At 40.6% G+C, this 16,825-nt stretch overlaps 1 protein-coding gene across 1 annotated transcript in view; it reads left to right on the top strand.

Moving 5' to 3' along the window:
- LOC141224371 (dual specificity tyrosine-phosphorylation-regulated kinase 2-like) overlaps positions 1-15,186 on the top strand; it is a 48,816-nt gene extending 33,630 nt beyond the window's left edge. Inside the window, exon 3 of the mRNA XM_073666937.1 lies at positions 9,234-15,186. Coding sequence (XP_073523038.1) covers positions 9,234-10,781 — 1,548 coding nt within the window. The 3' untranslated portion in view covers positions 10,782-15,186. The remainder of the gene's footprint in view (positions 1-9,233) is intronic.
- Positions 15,187-16,825: the final 1,639 nt, after the last annotated feature.

Genomic DNA, 16,825 nt, shown 5'->3' with positions numbered 1-16,825 from the left:
GAAAAACTAACAGGTCTGTGAGAGCCAGAATTCTTGCTAGTTGGCAGGTGATCAAATAAAGTTATATGAAAAAGTTTGGGCACCCCTATTAATCTTAAGCTTAATGTTTTATAAAAATTGGTGTTTTTGCAAAAGCTATTTCAGTTTGATATATGTAATAACTGTTGGGCACAGTAATGTTTCTGCCTTGAAATGAGGTTTATTGTACTAACAGAAAATGTGCAATCTGCATTCAAACAAAATTTGACAGGTGCATAAGTATGGGCACCTCACCAGAAAAGTGACATTAATATTTAGTAGATCCTCCTTTTGCAAAAATAACAGCCTCCAGTCGCTTCCTGTAGCTTTTAATGATTTCCTGGATCCTGGATCAAGGTATTTTTGACCATTCCTCTTTAGAAAACAATTCCAATTCAGTTAAGTTTGATGGTCGCCGAGCATGGACAGCCCTCTTCAAATGATCCCACAGATGTTCAATGATATTCAGGTCTGGGGACTGGGATGGCCATTCCAGAACATTCTAATTGTTCCTCTGCATGAATGCCTGAGTAGATTTGGAGCGGTGTTTTGGATCATTGGCTTGCTGAAAGATCCATCCCCTGCGTAACTTCAACTTTGTCACTGATTCTTGAACATTATTGTCAAGAATCTGCTGATACTGAGTGGAATCCATGCGTCCCTCAACTTTAACAAGATTCCCGGTATCTGCATTGGCCACACAGCCCCAAAGCATGATGGAACCTCCACCAAATTTTACTGTGGGTAGCAAGTGTTTTTCTTGGAATGCTGTGTTTTTTTTGCCGCCATGCATAACGCCTTTTTTATGACCAAACAACTCAATCTTTGTTTCATCAGTCCACAGGACCTTCTTCCAAAAAGAAATTGGCTTCTCCAAATGTGCTTTTGCATACCTCAGCCGACTCTGTTTGTGGCGTGCTTGCAGAAACGGCTTCTTTCGCATCACTCTCCCATACAGCTTCTCCTTGTGCAAAGTGCGTTGTATAGTTGACCGATGCACAGTGACACCATCTGCAGCAAGTTGATGCTGCAGCTCTCTGGAGGTGGTCTGAGGATTGTCCTTGACTGATCTCACCATTCTTCTTCTCTGCCTTTCTGATGTTTTTCTTGGCCTGCCACTTCTGGCCTTAACAAGACCTGTCCCTGTGTTCTTCCATTTCCTTACTATGTTCCTCACAGTGGAAACTGACAGGTTAAATCGCTGAGACCGCTTTTTGTATCCTTCCCCTGAACAACTATGTTGAATAATCTTTGTTTTCAGATCATTTGACAGTTGTTTTGAGGAGCCCATGATGCCACTCTTCAGAGGAGATTCAAACAGGAGAACAACTTGCAAGTGGCCACTTTAAGTAGCTTTTCTCATGATTGCATACACCTGGCTATGAAGTTCAAAGCTCAATGAGGTTACAAAACCAAAAAAAGTGCTTTAGTAAGTCAGTAAAAAGAAGGTAGGAGTATTTAAAACAAGAAAATGATAAGGGTGCCCATACTTATGCACCTGTCAAATTTTGTTTGAATGCAGATTGCACATTTTCTGTTAGTACAATAAACCTCATTTCAAGGCAGAAACATTACTGTGTCCAACAGTTATTACATATATCAAACTGAAATAGCTGTTGCAAAAACACCAATTTTTATAAAACATTAAGCTTAAGATTAATAGGGGTGCCCAAACTTTTTCATATAACTGTACTTACTTCATACAATAAAATGCAATGTAATTATTTAAAAATCATACAATGTAATTTTCTGATTTTTATTGTTCGATTCTGTCTCTCACAGTTGAAGTGTACGATAAAAATTACAGACCTTTGTAGGTGGGAAAACTTGCAAAACCGTCAGTGTATCAAATACTTATTTTACCCAGAAACAGGAAGTCTATTTTCGCTGCATTTATCATTCCCCTCTTCACCTCCTGACCCAGCTGCTCTGCTCCTCCCCCCTGCCAGGGACTTTTGCAGTGACTTATGAGTCATACAGGGAAAATTGACCTCCTGTTTCTACATAGAGCTTAGAAGGATTCAGCTAGTCAGTGTTTAATCACAAAATGTCATAGACCTAATGGAAAACTGAACAATTAGCTGGGTAGAAAGGCAAAATGAGCAATTGTAAGTACACAGTGCATAATAGGATGATTGCAATATTTTAAGATGAAAACAATTGTTAATGGAAAAGCTGCTTTAATTTTATGGTATTTAGAAATCCAATAGTGGTGATCAGTGCGGTCTTTCGGTTGCACCCACCTTCTACCCTAAGACAATAGGATAGGTCCAGGTTTGCATTTGCAGAGCGGAGGCTTTGCAGTTATTTTTCATTAAAAAGAATAGCGATAAGGAAACTTATTTGTGAGAACTTGTTAGAAGTGGGTAGATCCTACTCATCTTGTCCACAGCAAAGACGAGAGTAAGAAATCTTCCCCCGTGGCCCATTGCCTCCTTTAGGTTAGGTCACTTTCACACTACAGTATTTTGATCACTATTTGTTTGCTAAAGCCAGGATTGCAAAGAACAGATATTGAGCCTTTGGTATCTAAACTAACTCGCATCAAAGGCATATTCCTAGAATTGAACGTCATCCCCATCAATCGAATAGAGGATAGCTCACTGATTGGTGGGGTTCCAACCGCTGGGGCTGCAAGGAATCTGAAAAATGGAACAATAGATTCCTGAAACAGAATTCTGCAGTGACTTGTCTTGAATGGACCAGATGCCTTTGCTTCATTCATTGTATGGGATTGCCAGAAATGGCTGGCTTTCTTTGGCAGTCCCATAAATGATGAGTAAAGGAGAGGTCAAGCATTCATACCTCTGCTGCATTCAAGGCATGCGTTCTTAGGATCGCTAGAAGTCCCAGCGGTCAGTAAGTTATCCCTTGACCCATGAGTAGGGAATAACTTTAAATTCTGGGAAAACCTCTTTCAAAGGGTTTTGCAATTTCAGAAACCCCCTTTTCACTGGTTGGAAAAAAATATCTGATTTTACTCCCCATCACCGGGTCCAGTTCTTCACCTCCGTCACGGCTTATGGTGTCTGTTATGGTCTGCAGTTCTGCGGTCACGTCAGCAGCACGGCAGTAAGTGAGCTCAGCAGGTCTGCCCGAGTTGACGGCATTAGTTGCTCAGAGCCATTGAGCACTGTTATTGTCTGCAGACCTGTTGACCTGATGTCAGCACTGCAGACTGTAACAGACACCGGCAGATACGCCGTGTTGGACCCAGTGAGGGTGAACAAGGCAAACTTCAGCTGTGTACAGGGAATTTCCGAAACCAAAAACCCTTTTGGAGACCTCCAAGGGCTTTTGGGTTGTACAGATTCATAATATAGCACTCTTTGTCTGTTCTGTTTCCGATTTTATATGAAAAGGCGTAATAAAGTTGTTGCATGCACCATTGCATGATCAATATAGAGGTATTCTCCCATTGAAGAATTGATCTTAGGGGAGAAGAAGGTGACGGCTGTGCCTACAGGTTGTATGGACCCATAGGGTGTGCTGCCAAACAGCAGCATAGAAAACCAACGCGTTTCAGATGGTTAGACCTGGAGACTGTGGTGTACACTACAAATACACATTCCATTTTACTGTCTGACATTCAGATACAGATGACAGAATCAGCTCTCGGGGACATTTCTTCTACTTGGTGTGCCGCCATGTACTGGCCGTTTTTCTGTTGAAGCTATTGAGAAGGAACAAGAGTTGAATAGTCTGATTATTGTAGTAATAGCGGCATTGTTATGGGAGCACAGTATTCTGCTCTTACTCTTTGAATACCCTATTATGGCTTTTGTTGTAATGTTTTGACACATTTTATTGTCTATGTTGAAAGGTTATGTTTTAGATAGAATTCTTTCATGAGACCGCAGAAACGTAACTTTGCTAGTGGTTTTTATCGTGAGACCGAATCTACGTAAGTTGTTTCCAACAATAACATTAACAAATATTGCCTAAGGGTACATCGTGTCTAGAAAAAAGGGAACCGCCGACTCTCATTGTCTGTTTAGGAAAGAATTAGTGTCATCAAGGAGAGCACACTGCAGAAATGGAAATACTGGGGAAAATAACATGGCTCATACTCACCTTTTACTTCTTTCCAGGTTTGATCAGCCATCCCACACTGTTTCAATGTCCCACAATGCTGGCGATTTTAAGGTCCTTCTAATTTCTGGCTACCAGATCACTTCTATTTTATGGCGTTATGATCTCACTGGTCATCGTTATCAAGAAGAAATAAGTAGCTCTTGGTACCATTCCACAATACTGGTACAATGATTGCTAGCCCTTGCATAGGATAGGTTAACTTCATGTTATAGTCCAAGGCTGTGGTGGGCAAGTAATTTTTCCGAGGGGCCACATGAGAGAACACAACTGTTGTGGAGGGCCGAACCAATAGTTGAAATTAATTCTTGTCAATATTAATTACATTTAATATAAAATAATAGTTATATCACTTAATATTAAGCAGACACCCCCCTATATACAGTATGAGCTCCCACAAAGCCCCCTATATATAGACACACATTCACATACACACAAAAAAGCAAGCAAATGCTCAACTCTCTACCATTCCCCCGGCGCTCTGCTCCTGTCTTTTCTATGTGCACTGACGCTCAACACAGCAGGCGCGATGTAGTGATGTCATCGCAACTGCTGTCTCAGTCGCACATGGTAAATGGTGGAAGGAGGAGTCGACAGATCCCTCCTCCACCATTATATTCACCGAGGTTTGCATTCTGAGGATGCAGATAGGGGTGATATCGGGATGCTGGGATGGGGGAGGGCGTACATATGGTGCGGCCTGTGGGCATGTGTTTTCAGGCCTTCGGGTGTCTCGGTCCGCAGTCCGACTGGAACAACCAGAAGGCCTGATGTGTCCCGCGGACTGCACTGTGCCCAGTTCATGTCTAAGGGAAATCTGTCATCACTTGTCCCACCCTTAAACCGCCTCCATGTTATACAGTGTTCTGAAGATGTGACTCTCTGTAATCTGGAAGGTGATCTTGGTCTTCCCACGAGTCATACTTTCATGGCTTGATTTGCGTTTCCCAGAGAAGGATGACACATTATTTCAAGCCATCTCCAGTGGTTTCCAGCGCAAGCACAGGGCACAAACGATGCCGTAGTTAGGAGACCTTGCGCTGGATGCTCCATTGGAGCGTTATTATGACATATGTCCAGGAAGTAAGTGGGACTGCAAGACTTCTTGTGAGACTGGGACACACAATTCTTCACCTTTCCCTATTTTACAACTTTATTTATTCCTTTATGCTTCAAGGGGCATTTCAGAGAGTGACAAGTGTAGAAAATGTTTAAGTCTGTGGTGGTTAACAGGTTCACTACTACTCAGCCATTCATTCTACTTATTGCTGTGTCCTTCCCTACTTATAAACTGAGTTTATGGTTCGAAGAGACGTTTGGATTTCTTGTATTTTCAGCTGCATTACTGTATCTGACCCTTTAGGACTGGATCTTAACAGAGTTTTTCTTGGCTGTTCATGATCACATTCCCTGCATGTTGCTGAATACAATGTTACGAAGATTTACATTCTCACAATTTGGTAGTTCCTTGTCTTGACAGTAGACTACAACTGTACTTGCCTTCCAGGAAGCTGATTTCAACACTTCTCTTGGGCTGTCAATCAGAATTCTTGGCTTGCAAACAGGATCTTCGAGGCAAATATACTCTTAGGGTGTATTTTACGAGTACAGCTTTCAGTAAGGCAGAGTCTTCCTTGACCCCGAAGAACTCTCGCTTTGTAACCTGGTTGCCATAACTGGAAGAGTCCCTGTTTCCCAGAACAGTGATGCAATAAGAGTTGTTCCCTCGAGACCAATAAATTGCACATTAAAAACACATGCTCCATTACTGTTGCAGAAGGAGAAAGCTGCTGAGCCAGGAGAATGGATGTTGGTCCATGGATGAATCATTTCCTACATAGCTTGGGGTAGGAATATCCTTTTAGCTTGATGGTGTTATATATATTTTTCAGACATTTTTGATACTTTAGGTCTTGATATGTGAGGTTCACCGAAATTGTTTGTATATTTAGCCATTTTTGTGAGTCATGACTTTGAGGCAGTCAGGCTATTCTAAGGATACAAAGGACAAGACTGTAGAATTTTGTTCCTTTTTTTTGGTGGCCAGAAGTAGACTTTGGTAGAACTCAGTGTGTTCTGGTTACTTTTTCAGAGTATTTTCCATAATACCCATTAACAGTCTATCTGATCTTTACATTTGCTAATTTAACCATTGCATTATGTCAGAATTTCAAGCCGGTTTGTGACTGCTCAGAACATGTCAGTATGAGTTGCATTAGACGCCTCATTTAGATGTCTTTGAATCATGTACTTACTCCTTCAAGTCTACGGTGCTATTCACATGTCTGAGGTATTTTTTTTTTCTCTGGATCACGTGTTCTCAAAAAAAATTTAAATCACAGAGACATGTTCCTTTTGGATCGGAATCGTGGTTCAAAAATACTAATACAAGTCTATGGGTCCGTTAAACTTTACAGATAGCATCAGTTTTTTCCAATATTTCAGCATTGGTGTGCAGTCCATGATTAATGTTGCAATGTATAGAAGAAGCTTTGTAATTTATTTATTTTTGCATATGTGAAAAATTACTGATGAAACTCTGACCCGTTTCGCATATGTGAAAAGTTACGGATGTGTGAATGCGGCCTTAGTTGGCACTCCATATGGTGAATGCATCATTCATCTTATTTGTTGCGACTTTCTTTTTAAAGCACCACTCCAGTGTTTTTCTTATTTTATTTCAGTGCTGGAGTGGAGCTGCAAACATAAACTCCCCGACCCTAATATTACACTTACCAGTCGCCATCTTCAGCTCTTTCCGGCGCCACTCCGGTTCCATGCCGCCATCTTTTGGCTACAAATTCTCAGTGACCAGAAGTCAGAAATAACGGTCACAAGCTCTCAATATAAATCTATGAGAGCCTTGTTATGGCTCTCATAAACTAGCATGCATTGTGAAACTGCTGGAGACCAACCGGAGTGGCGGCGATAAAAGATGAAGATGGCGGCTGATGAGTATGAGACTAGAGGCAAGGAACTTAGATACTCCAGTACTGAAGTTAAAAAAAACTGCTGGAGTGGTTCTTTAATTCTTATTTAACCAACCAATATCGATCAAGAACAATGTGTAGAATCAACGATGTATAGAATCTGGTCTAGGATAATGAGCCGCACACGTTATGGCACCGGGTTTGGTAGAGGAAGATTGCCAAGATGCTGCATTGACAAAGCTGTAATTAATGGTTTCTTGGACAAAACAGTCATACATAAGGGATAGGGTCGGTTGTGGGTTTTTAAAACTGGAGCATAATTTAACAAAAATACGATTTTTGGCTGTTTTTAGTAAATGTGATGTTTTTTTCTTGTCATACATGGAAATCGGAGTGCTGGAGGTTTTACTCTGTAACCTGCCCAAAATACCACTATATTGAATTTTTGTTTTGTTTTTTTTTCATACTACAATTTTAGCAATTGTGGAAAAACTAAACCCTTTAGAAAAACGTTCTTTATGAAAATGAGCTATAAAAAAAAATGCAAAGAACTCCTGTAACTGCACCCTACATCTAGTGTCTTTGGCTCTCTAGCACTCTTCTATGTTGTCTCTATTTTACAATCTTTCATGAAATATTATCCTTGTTTGTACCCTTCTACGCATGGACAGAGCAGTTGCTTCATTATAATAAGATAATATGATTAAAAATAAACTCCAGGCAGCTTTGGTAGCGCACGTTGCTTGACATACATATCTTGCGTTCATGATGCTTGCTGATATAAGTCTCACATGGACTTAAAAGGGATGATGCAGCTAGCTTACCCAAAGTAAAATCTGGCAGGAGCATCCATTCATGAATCATACGCCTCCTGCACAGCAGAGAAGGGGATCGGGGCAGGAAAGCGATATAAATTATCAGTGTCCTGCCATGTTCCGCCCAAGACGGGTTATTTATAAGTTGGCTCCTGTAGCTCTCTTGCTATTTCGAGTTCCTGTTGATACTTCTTACATAGTCAGCATTTCTGAGTGCGCCACCAGTGACTATAATGGGAAGCAGATGTCATTACTTGAGGAGTCTCGGTGACCATCTAACAAGTGTTTACATCCAACATTCGACTGAAGGGATTCGCGCTTCAAAGAATAGTCTCTTGAGCTTAAAACGTGCAGACTTGGGCTTGTAGGTATAAATATAAAGGTTTTATGATCTGTCTTAATTCACTTCGTCGAAACAAGTACAGTCAGTATTCACATGAAATAAACGGCTTTAAGACTTCTGAAGGACAATTCGTCAGGCTATTAATGTGAATCTCATCCCTATTGTCCTAAATTTACCGCATTAGAGCATCCCCCTTTTTACAACATAACATGCCCATTTTCCATTACATAATATTATCAAGCTTGAGAGGGATCACTGGGAAGTTTGTTCACATGCACAAAAATTTGACTTACCAAGTGACGCCAGCTCAGATCTAGGCGTCTACCCACTCAGTTACTCCTTGATCAATGCATACATCATGTGAAATTTACATCATGTGATATATTTAGTCCACTGTAACTAGAATATACCTAAAAAATACAAAATGCTACTCGATGCAAGGAGTGCCTAAAAATATGCATTTTAGGTTATGCATAAAACTGTGTGTTATCAGTTAGAGAATGAGCACATGGGGTCTTTTTAAAAAAGAATGGACATGTGCACAGCAATCTCAAAACAACTTGCTGTGAATATGTTCATTTTTTTTCACTTCTTTTAACCGCTTCATGCTTTGCTAGCCATGAATCGGCTAAAAAAAGTGACCACCATTCTTCAGGTGGCTTCCCCTTGAAAGCCTCCAGTATCTTAGATATAAAATAAAGATGCTGGTGGCAAAGCCGCTGCTAAAACGACAGCAAAGGCGACAAGACGTTTCAGCAAAAACATCGCCACCATTTTCATGATGTGTCTTTTGTTTCAAAAATGAAATTGCCATGTGCACAACTCTTAATCTTATTTTCTGGGGTAGCGCATTCTAGTGAATTGGTGCAGCAGGAGAAAAATCTTGATGATGGGAGTGGGAGGGTAAGATTATTAAGGATGTTTAATCTTAAATCATTTGCAGTACTATGTAGTTTTCAATATGGTGTTCGTTTTTTTTTTGCTTGAAGTATACGTGATCATACTAACTTTACGTAATTTTCTTTTATTTCTTAGATAAGTGGAAATAAGTTTGCCATGAAAGACCACCAGCAAGTCAAGGTTCAACAATTGTTTGAGGACTCGGGCAACCGCAGGGTCAGTGCTGCTCTACCAGGAACGGATAATGCTTTGCCAGTGTTGACTAAAGAAAAAAGTTCTGATAGTTCAGGAACCTCAAAATCAAGTGATAGCTCCACCAAGTCCTCCAAAACCACATATTTGACCCCGGATCAAGCACTGAAGCAATACAAACATCAGCTAACGTCTTTTGAATTGCAGGAAATCAGCAACTTTACTGAAATATTTTTTAGTGGCCTAAATGCTAAGAAGAGACAAGGTGTTGTAGGAGGTCCTAATAACGGAGGGTATGATGATGACCAAGGAGGGTATACGTTGGTGCCGCATGACCAAATAGCTTATCGCTATGAGGTGTTGAAAATAATCGGAAAGGGTAGTTTTGGACAGGTGGCAAAAGTTTATGATCACAAACTTCACCAGCACTTAGCCCTCAAAATTGTCCGCAATGAGAAGAGATTCCATCGACAGGCCGCGGAAGAGATCCGTATCCTGGAACACCTAAAGAAACAGGATAAGACTGGGAGTATGAATGTAATACACATGTTGGAAAGTTTTACCTTCCGCAATCACATTTGCATGACCTTTGAGTTGCTGAGCATGAACTTGTACGAACTGATCAAAAGAAACAAATTCCAAGGTTTTAGTCTACAGTTAGTGCGTAAATTTGCTCATTCAATCCTACAATGCCTCGAGGCTCTGCACAGGAATAAAATCATCCACTGTGACCTCAAACCAGAAAACATTTTGCTTAAACAGCAAGGGCGCAGTGGGATTAAAGTGATTGACTTTGGTTCGAGTTGTTTTGAGCATCAAAGAGTATACACCTACATACAGTCTCGGTTCTATCGGGCTCCGGAGGTCATATTAGGAAGTCGTTACGGCATGCCCATTGATATGTGGAGTTTTGGATGTATTTTGGTGGAGCTTTTGACTGGCTACCCATTGTTTCCAGGAGAAGATGAAGGAGATCAGTTGGCATGCATGATAGAGCTCCTCGGGGCACCACCTCCGAAGCTTCTAGAACAAGCCAAGAGAGCAAAGAACTTTGTCAACTCGAAGGGCTATCCTCGCTACTGCACAGTAACCACGCTTCCCAATGGATCTGTGGTCTTAAATGGAAGCAGGTCACGAAGGGGAAAAATGCGTGGTGCTCCTGGGAGCAAGGACTGGGTGGCAGCATTAAAGGGTTGTGAAGATGCTCTTTTTATCGACTTCTTAAAAGGTTGTTTGAATTGGGATCCAACAGCCCGAATGACTCCGAGTCAGGCATTACGACATCAGTGGATCTGTAAGAGGATGCCTAAACCCCCTATAACAGACAAGTCCTCAGGAAAAAGGATTACCAGCCATACCAGCTCTTTCCCAGGGATTAGCTCTAAATTACCCCCTGTAGTGGGTGTGGCCAATAAATTAAGAGCAAATTTAATGAATGACTCTAATGGGAGCATACCCCTTCGAACTGTTTTACCCAAGCTAGTCAGCTAATCCTCACCAATGTTAAGCACAGCTATGATGAGGACATTTTGCTACCAATAACGTAGCTACCATAATTGAAGGGTTTTTAGCATTTTTAATTATTTTAATTTAAAAAAAAATATAAGACAAAACAAAACTGAAAACATTTGGCTTTGTGAAATCAGGATTTATTCAATAATTCTGTTTTAAAGGGCTAAGCATTTCAATCACCATCTGGTACAAACTTGATTCTTTTTCTTATAGGTCAGTATGATGTTCTTCTGAACACCTAAAGCAATAATAGAAAGATGAAGGCATACATGTAGACTGTTCCTGTTTACTTGTCAAGCTGTCGCCTCAGCCATTACTCAATATTCCAGCTCACATTTGTCTGCTTCGGCTTGGCCAACTGTGCGGTTTGCCAAAATTGACAAACTTAAGTGATAAATAGAATTTTGGCCATGAGCTAGAGTGCCACTTTCTTGTATCAATGACTAGTTGCAGCCACATATTCACTTACAACTCCCAACCATTCAGTTATTTTAATGCTATACATTTTTCTGAAGCTTCAATGACCTCAGTTGCATCATTGGGTGCAGTACACCTCTGAGATATTGAGTTGCTCAATAACTGGGAGCCATATTTATTTTTTCTTTATTCTACGTTTCATAATGGGAGCTACGGCGAGGTATCTGAGAACTGATAAGATATATATATTTTTTCTATATATATATATATATATATATATATATATATATATATATATATATATATAGGTGAACTTTTGTCATGTTCCTTTCTCTGAAGGAGTCCATATACCCATAGCTATTCCCCTCCTTTTCCCTTATATACCTGCATACTCATTTGGCCGGCCGTACATCTGTTCCCAACAGGGTGAGAGAAGTAAGCTGTTACCTGACGTACCTGGTGGTAGCTTATCTTCCCTTGAGCAATAAGGATCGGGAAAGAAATTCATCATGCCAGTCTAGCCAAAATTGGCAAATATAACAACTTTGCTCTCATGGGTCTTGGCATCTTTACAGTAGGATGCCGAGAAACGTTGATATTTGGACTTTAGCATTGCATTTCCAATCTGTTGGCCCATAGCAAACCATCAGTTTTCAGTACATATATTTGTGAGCTCAGAAACTGAACAGTGGCAACAGTTTCATCTACATGTATTTCTGAGTATCTCCAGCTGCTCTTTAACACCGTCAACAGCCTTTCAGATGCCTGTAGCCTACAACTAAGGTTATAATGTGCAGCTGGCATTTCTCTGTTACCTCTCCCCTTGCCAAGACATTGCTTATCTGTATGCTTTCATTTTAAGCCATGTGCCCCCTCTAACTTCAGATCCGGTTCCACTAGTTCTGTTATTATTTTGAAGGTCAGAGGCTTAAAGGGAACCTGTTATGCAAAAAATGCTAATAACCTGCCAGTATGGAGTTAATCTGTACTGCTTAGCTGGCTGTCAGTCTGTGATGGGGCGTGGTTACAGCCGCTGCTCATTTCTATGACTGAAAGCTGGAGGATTAAAGTTAATTTCCTACCGGCAGCTGGGCTTTCAGTGCGGCGGCTGCATGGCTTTAGAACGCTATTAACCTGCAGATTACCCACATCTACGCAGGTTAATAGGGTTTTATGACATGGCATGTTCCCTTTATAGCTGAATTTACATGTGCAGCCTTTGAGTCACACATGGGAGGTGATACTAAAGGAATGATCTAATCTGGCCATACACAGCAGGTAGCCAATGGCTATATCTCTTATTTTTCTACTCCTCCCCAATATACATGCATACATGGCTGAGCATTTATGTATTTTGAATGGGTAAGGGAGTAAGGCGCCGCCAGATATTTGTGATGGCAGCTTATCTCCCCCTGGGAACAAAAGGATCAAGTGTCAAAATTCAACATGTGTGATCCTTTTCTCTTCCCTGGCTGCATCTGTCATGGCGGAGTCGGGGGCCTCCATACACAATAGATGGTTGGTAGGTTTGGCCCACATCAGCTTAGCTTTTGTTTTTTATCTTTTTAAACTGCTTGTGTGAATCCAACCTTAGGCCTTGCTAGCGGACTATATTGGTGTACGCGTACCTTTATCATGAGTGGTTGACCTTTTAATGGGACCCTGTCTTTTTGATCTGTCAGCGGGTTATAGAGCAGAAGACACTGCGTAGAATAATCTACTTTTGTGGCAAAAGAATCAGCATAAAGTGTATTATATTAATTTCATTCTCTAGTGTAGGGGTCCAGTGGGCGGTTCTATTCAATGATTGACAGCTATCTGTCGGAGGAAAGACTGTCAATTACTGAAAAGGACCACATACTGGACTCCACAGTATAGAAAGAACAGAAATTAATAAATTGACAAGTTATGCTCTCTTCCCACAAACCGATAGATCAATGTACTCCATTCTTCTATGCTGTATCATGCTCCCGGCAGGTCAGACATGTGGCCCCTTCCCTTTCAGAGTCCCTTCCCAACATGCACTTATGTCCCAATTTAATGTAGATGCTAAAGTGACCTGTATATAATGATCTTCATTCCAACCTCAATGTGTCACTTTTTATGGCTGTTAGAACTCTATAGAGAAGCAAAAAAACCTGCTTATGGCAATCCTGGGGTCTTCAGGGTTTGTTCTACTTGGTGCTATGTGAAGAACTGAATGGTCGTTGAGGTGCAGTGCTCCATTTGTGGATCGAATGAGCAATCGGATATATTCCTACAGTGCGTTTAATCTTCATTACCTTTGAGATACTGACTAGAATGCTGAAATACTAATGCATCGCCTGAAGAACTATTCTTTTTTTTTTTTTTTACTGCTAAATAACCTAAATGTATAAAGTCATTCCTGTTGAAAAATGGGCAGAATTAATTGATTTCATCATATGTTATACTACATGCTTCATACTCAGATGAACTTGCTGTGCATTTGTATATGAGGAAGGCGTCTGCCCTACTTTTTTAATGGCATGCTTGGATGTGGTGTGAAATTTGTGTTTTTTGGGGTTTGAACATATTTGGATGATGAGAAAACATTGCAGTTGGTATCAGAACATCTTATTGTATGTCTCGCTGATATTTCTACTTTGGCTTCAGTTTTTTAAAAAATTAATATTTTTAATTCACCCTCTTAACAGTTGATACGAAATACTTGATCATAATCTAATTTTACAGGTGGCTATATGGGGCGGATGTAGAATCTCCTATTCCTTGGACTCTTGTGCAGTGAGGGTCAAACTTTCCTCTTTTCATTATGATGGAAAATCCCTGAAGCACTAAATAAATACTTAGACTACTTCTAATTCTGCCACCAGGTTTTTGCTACTACATCTGAGAGCAGCATAATGAAGGGGTGGAGACCCTGATTCCAGCGATATGTCACTTACTGGGCTGCTTATTGCAGGGTGCAGTCTAAATACCCGATGTCTCACAGTGTCTTAGGTTGTCAATGAATATCAGTTTGGCGAAAACTGTATATTCTCCCTATGTTTCCATGGGTTTCCACCAAACTCCTTGTAGATGTTGCGTTTCCTATCTGAGAGCATCATGATGTAGGTTAGTAAAAAAAGGAGATTGACGTTTCAGAGTAGATCGCTTCTGTATAAAGGAATAGCAATTTCGTAGATTTTATTTTTATGCATTTCGTGCTCACACAAGCTCTTTTTCAAAAACAATCTACATAGCACAGCATGATGTCGGGGCAGAGACCCTGATTGCAGCAATGTATCACTTACTGGTCCGTTTATTGCAATTTTATCTGCTGTAGATCTACAAGTTCTTGGAATGCTGAGCTCTGTATAACCCCGTCCTCACCACTGATTGGCAGAGTGTACCCAGAAAGCAGCCAATCAGTGGTGAGTTATACAGAGCTCATGAATACAGAGGACTATATGGCAGCAGGGTAACTAGTCAAGTGATAATCTCCTGATGATAAAACTATAATTTTATCAAAACTACAGCAAGCAGCCCAGTAAGGGACACATTTCTAGACTCAGGGTCTCTGCTCCTACATCTTGCTACTCTCAGATTAGATACCGAAAACCTGGTGATGGATTCCCTTTAAGACTAGTACCACACATGTAGATATTGCTGGGATTACCCATTGTGGCTGCAGAACAGCACAATTTTTAAAATGATTGCAGCTAAAAGTAACTTGTTAATGACCACCCAGCTATGTCACCAATCTACGCGATCATTCACAATTCAGCCACCTTTAGCTGTAATCAACTGGAAAACCATGTTGATCTCCATGCTGAAGCGGTCAAATACTGATTTGGACATATATATGAGAACCTGGACAGTAAGTGCCCATAGATTATTGTCATTTGATGGTCAAAATGTATATAAATGCATTTTATGGATGTACACATGCCATAGAAGTGTAACTGTGGACTGAGACCCCCATCCATACACATGTTCCTGTTTTTTGCCCAGAGATGGGCATCTGTAGCTCTAATCAATGAAATGAATTGGGATATGGAAAAGGTCGCTTTCCTGCTTTGGACCTTTAAACATTCTCGGAGATTCTGTACGGTCTATGAATGATGTAAAACATGGTTTAGAAGAGGGTAAAGCATTGTGTTGTGAAAGGCCACAAAGAAAGTGAATTGAATGTAACGTTAGGTTTATATATTTTTAAATTGAGAAAGGTTCTGTGATGGTGGATCTGTTGGGAACATTCACTCCAGGAATAGCTGTGATTGTATGGCAAATCGGACAAAAGAAGGTTTAGTACATATGATAAAATATGTGCATTTAGGCCGAATCTGAGATGTGGTTTTATCCTTTTGTGATGTTTCTTTTTCATGTCCGTGAAAGTGCAGGATGAGACTGTGAAGCCGTCACGTGTGCACATCCCAGGTGTCTCTGGGGACAATTGCAGAGAGATCACAGGAGAAATGAGGGCGGATGACATTGTAGATCAGGGGTAGCAATGACAAAGCGCAGGATAAACAACAAAGACATGACACACCCTGGTTATATTTTCCATCATCTTCTGAACAGATTGTGGAAGGTTTGTGTAAAAAAAAGAAAAAAAATACACAATGTAGAATGTATCTGAAAAGCTTTAATGATGGCGCAGAGCTAGACAAAGCCCAGTCACCTCCCCATGTCCCTTTAGCTGGAAAACTCTGAGCTGTTTTTAATCCCCAAGAGGAAAATAGCTGTAATTCCCCCTTTAAGAGACTTCATTGCTTTGTATGTGCACCGCATCCATTCTCTTAGGTCATAATGCGCTGATTTCCTGTAAATACAATGCGTACAGGAAATCCTGCATGCAGTCATACCACCTCGGGTCGCTGAAGAAGTGACACGTGCGCTCACGTCCATGAGTAGAGATGGGCCTTGGAATAACAAAGAAAGTTTTCCTTCAAGCAGACTTATCATTCACTCATGCCCTACTTTTACCAGTATTCTGGATCTAGAGGTGTTCTTCACTGTCATTTTTGCCACATCTTAGGGAGATCGGGGTAGTTTGTTTTCAAGTGATGGAACAAAAGGACCCTTTTAGCTAAAACTAAACTTTTTAGGATGTGTTGCCGATGGAGGAATATACCCCGATCTGTTTTGTGGCAGAGGAGCACAACTTGTAGTCCATTTTTTTCACAATAGGGTGTAGAAAGCTACTAGAAGTTGTGCCATTCACAACAGAGTATCGAATACGGCAAGATCCTAGAGGAACAGACGGACCTCCTTGAATTTTGCTTCAAGCATTGTATGTGAAACGGGCAGAAAAGTGAAAAGCATGTTATGTTTGTTGGGAATTTTAGAGATGGAAAACTAGGACTGTTATTTATTAAAGTTTTCTTGATTTGAGATTGGTAGACTTTTTGAGTAAGAATGTTTTAGGTAGTTGCTCCATATTTAAGAGTAATGGTATTTTTGCCCTACGTGCTGTGAAACCCAGGGTGTTCCTGGCTCTACACTGCAAGCATTGAGAATGCCCCTTAGAAACTGATGTTGTACCCTATTTTATTCTTGATTCTTATAAGTGGTGTAAAAGGGGGGGTGTAAATAATGCAGACTAATGGATGACTATAAGAAGCACTTTTTGAATATTAAGGAGG

The sequence above is a fragment of the Phyllobates terribilis genome, unplaced genomic scaffold (assembly GCF_046119375.1).
Source record: "Phyllobates terribilis strain yellow unplaced genomic scaffold, ASM4611937v1 Scaffold_2__4_contigs__length_985480577, whole genome shotgun sequence".
Lineage (NCBI taxonomy): Eukaryota > Metazoa > Chordata > Amphibia > Anura > Dendrobatidae > Phyllobates > Phyllobates terribilis.
This window is presented reverse-complemented; position numbering and strand designations above follow the sequence as displayed.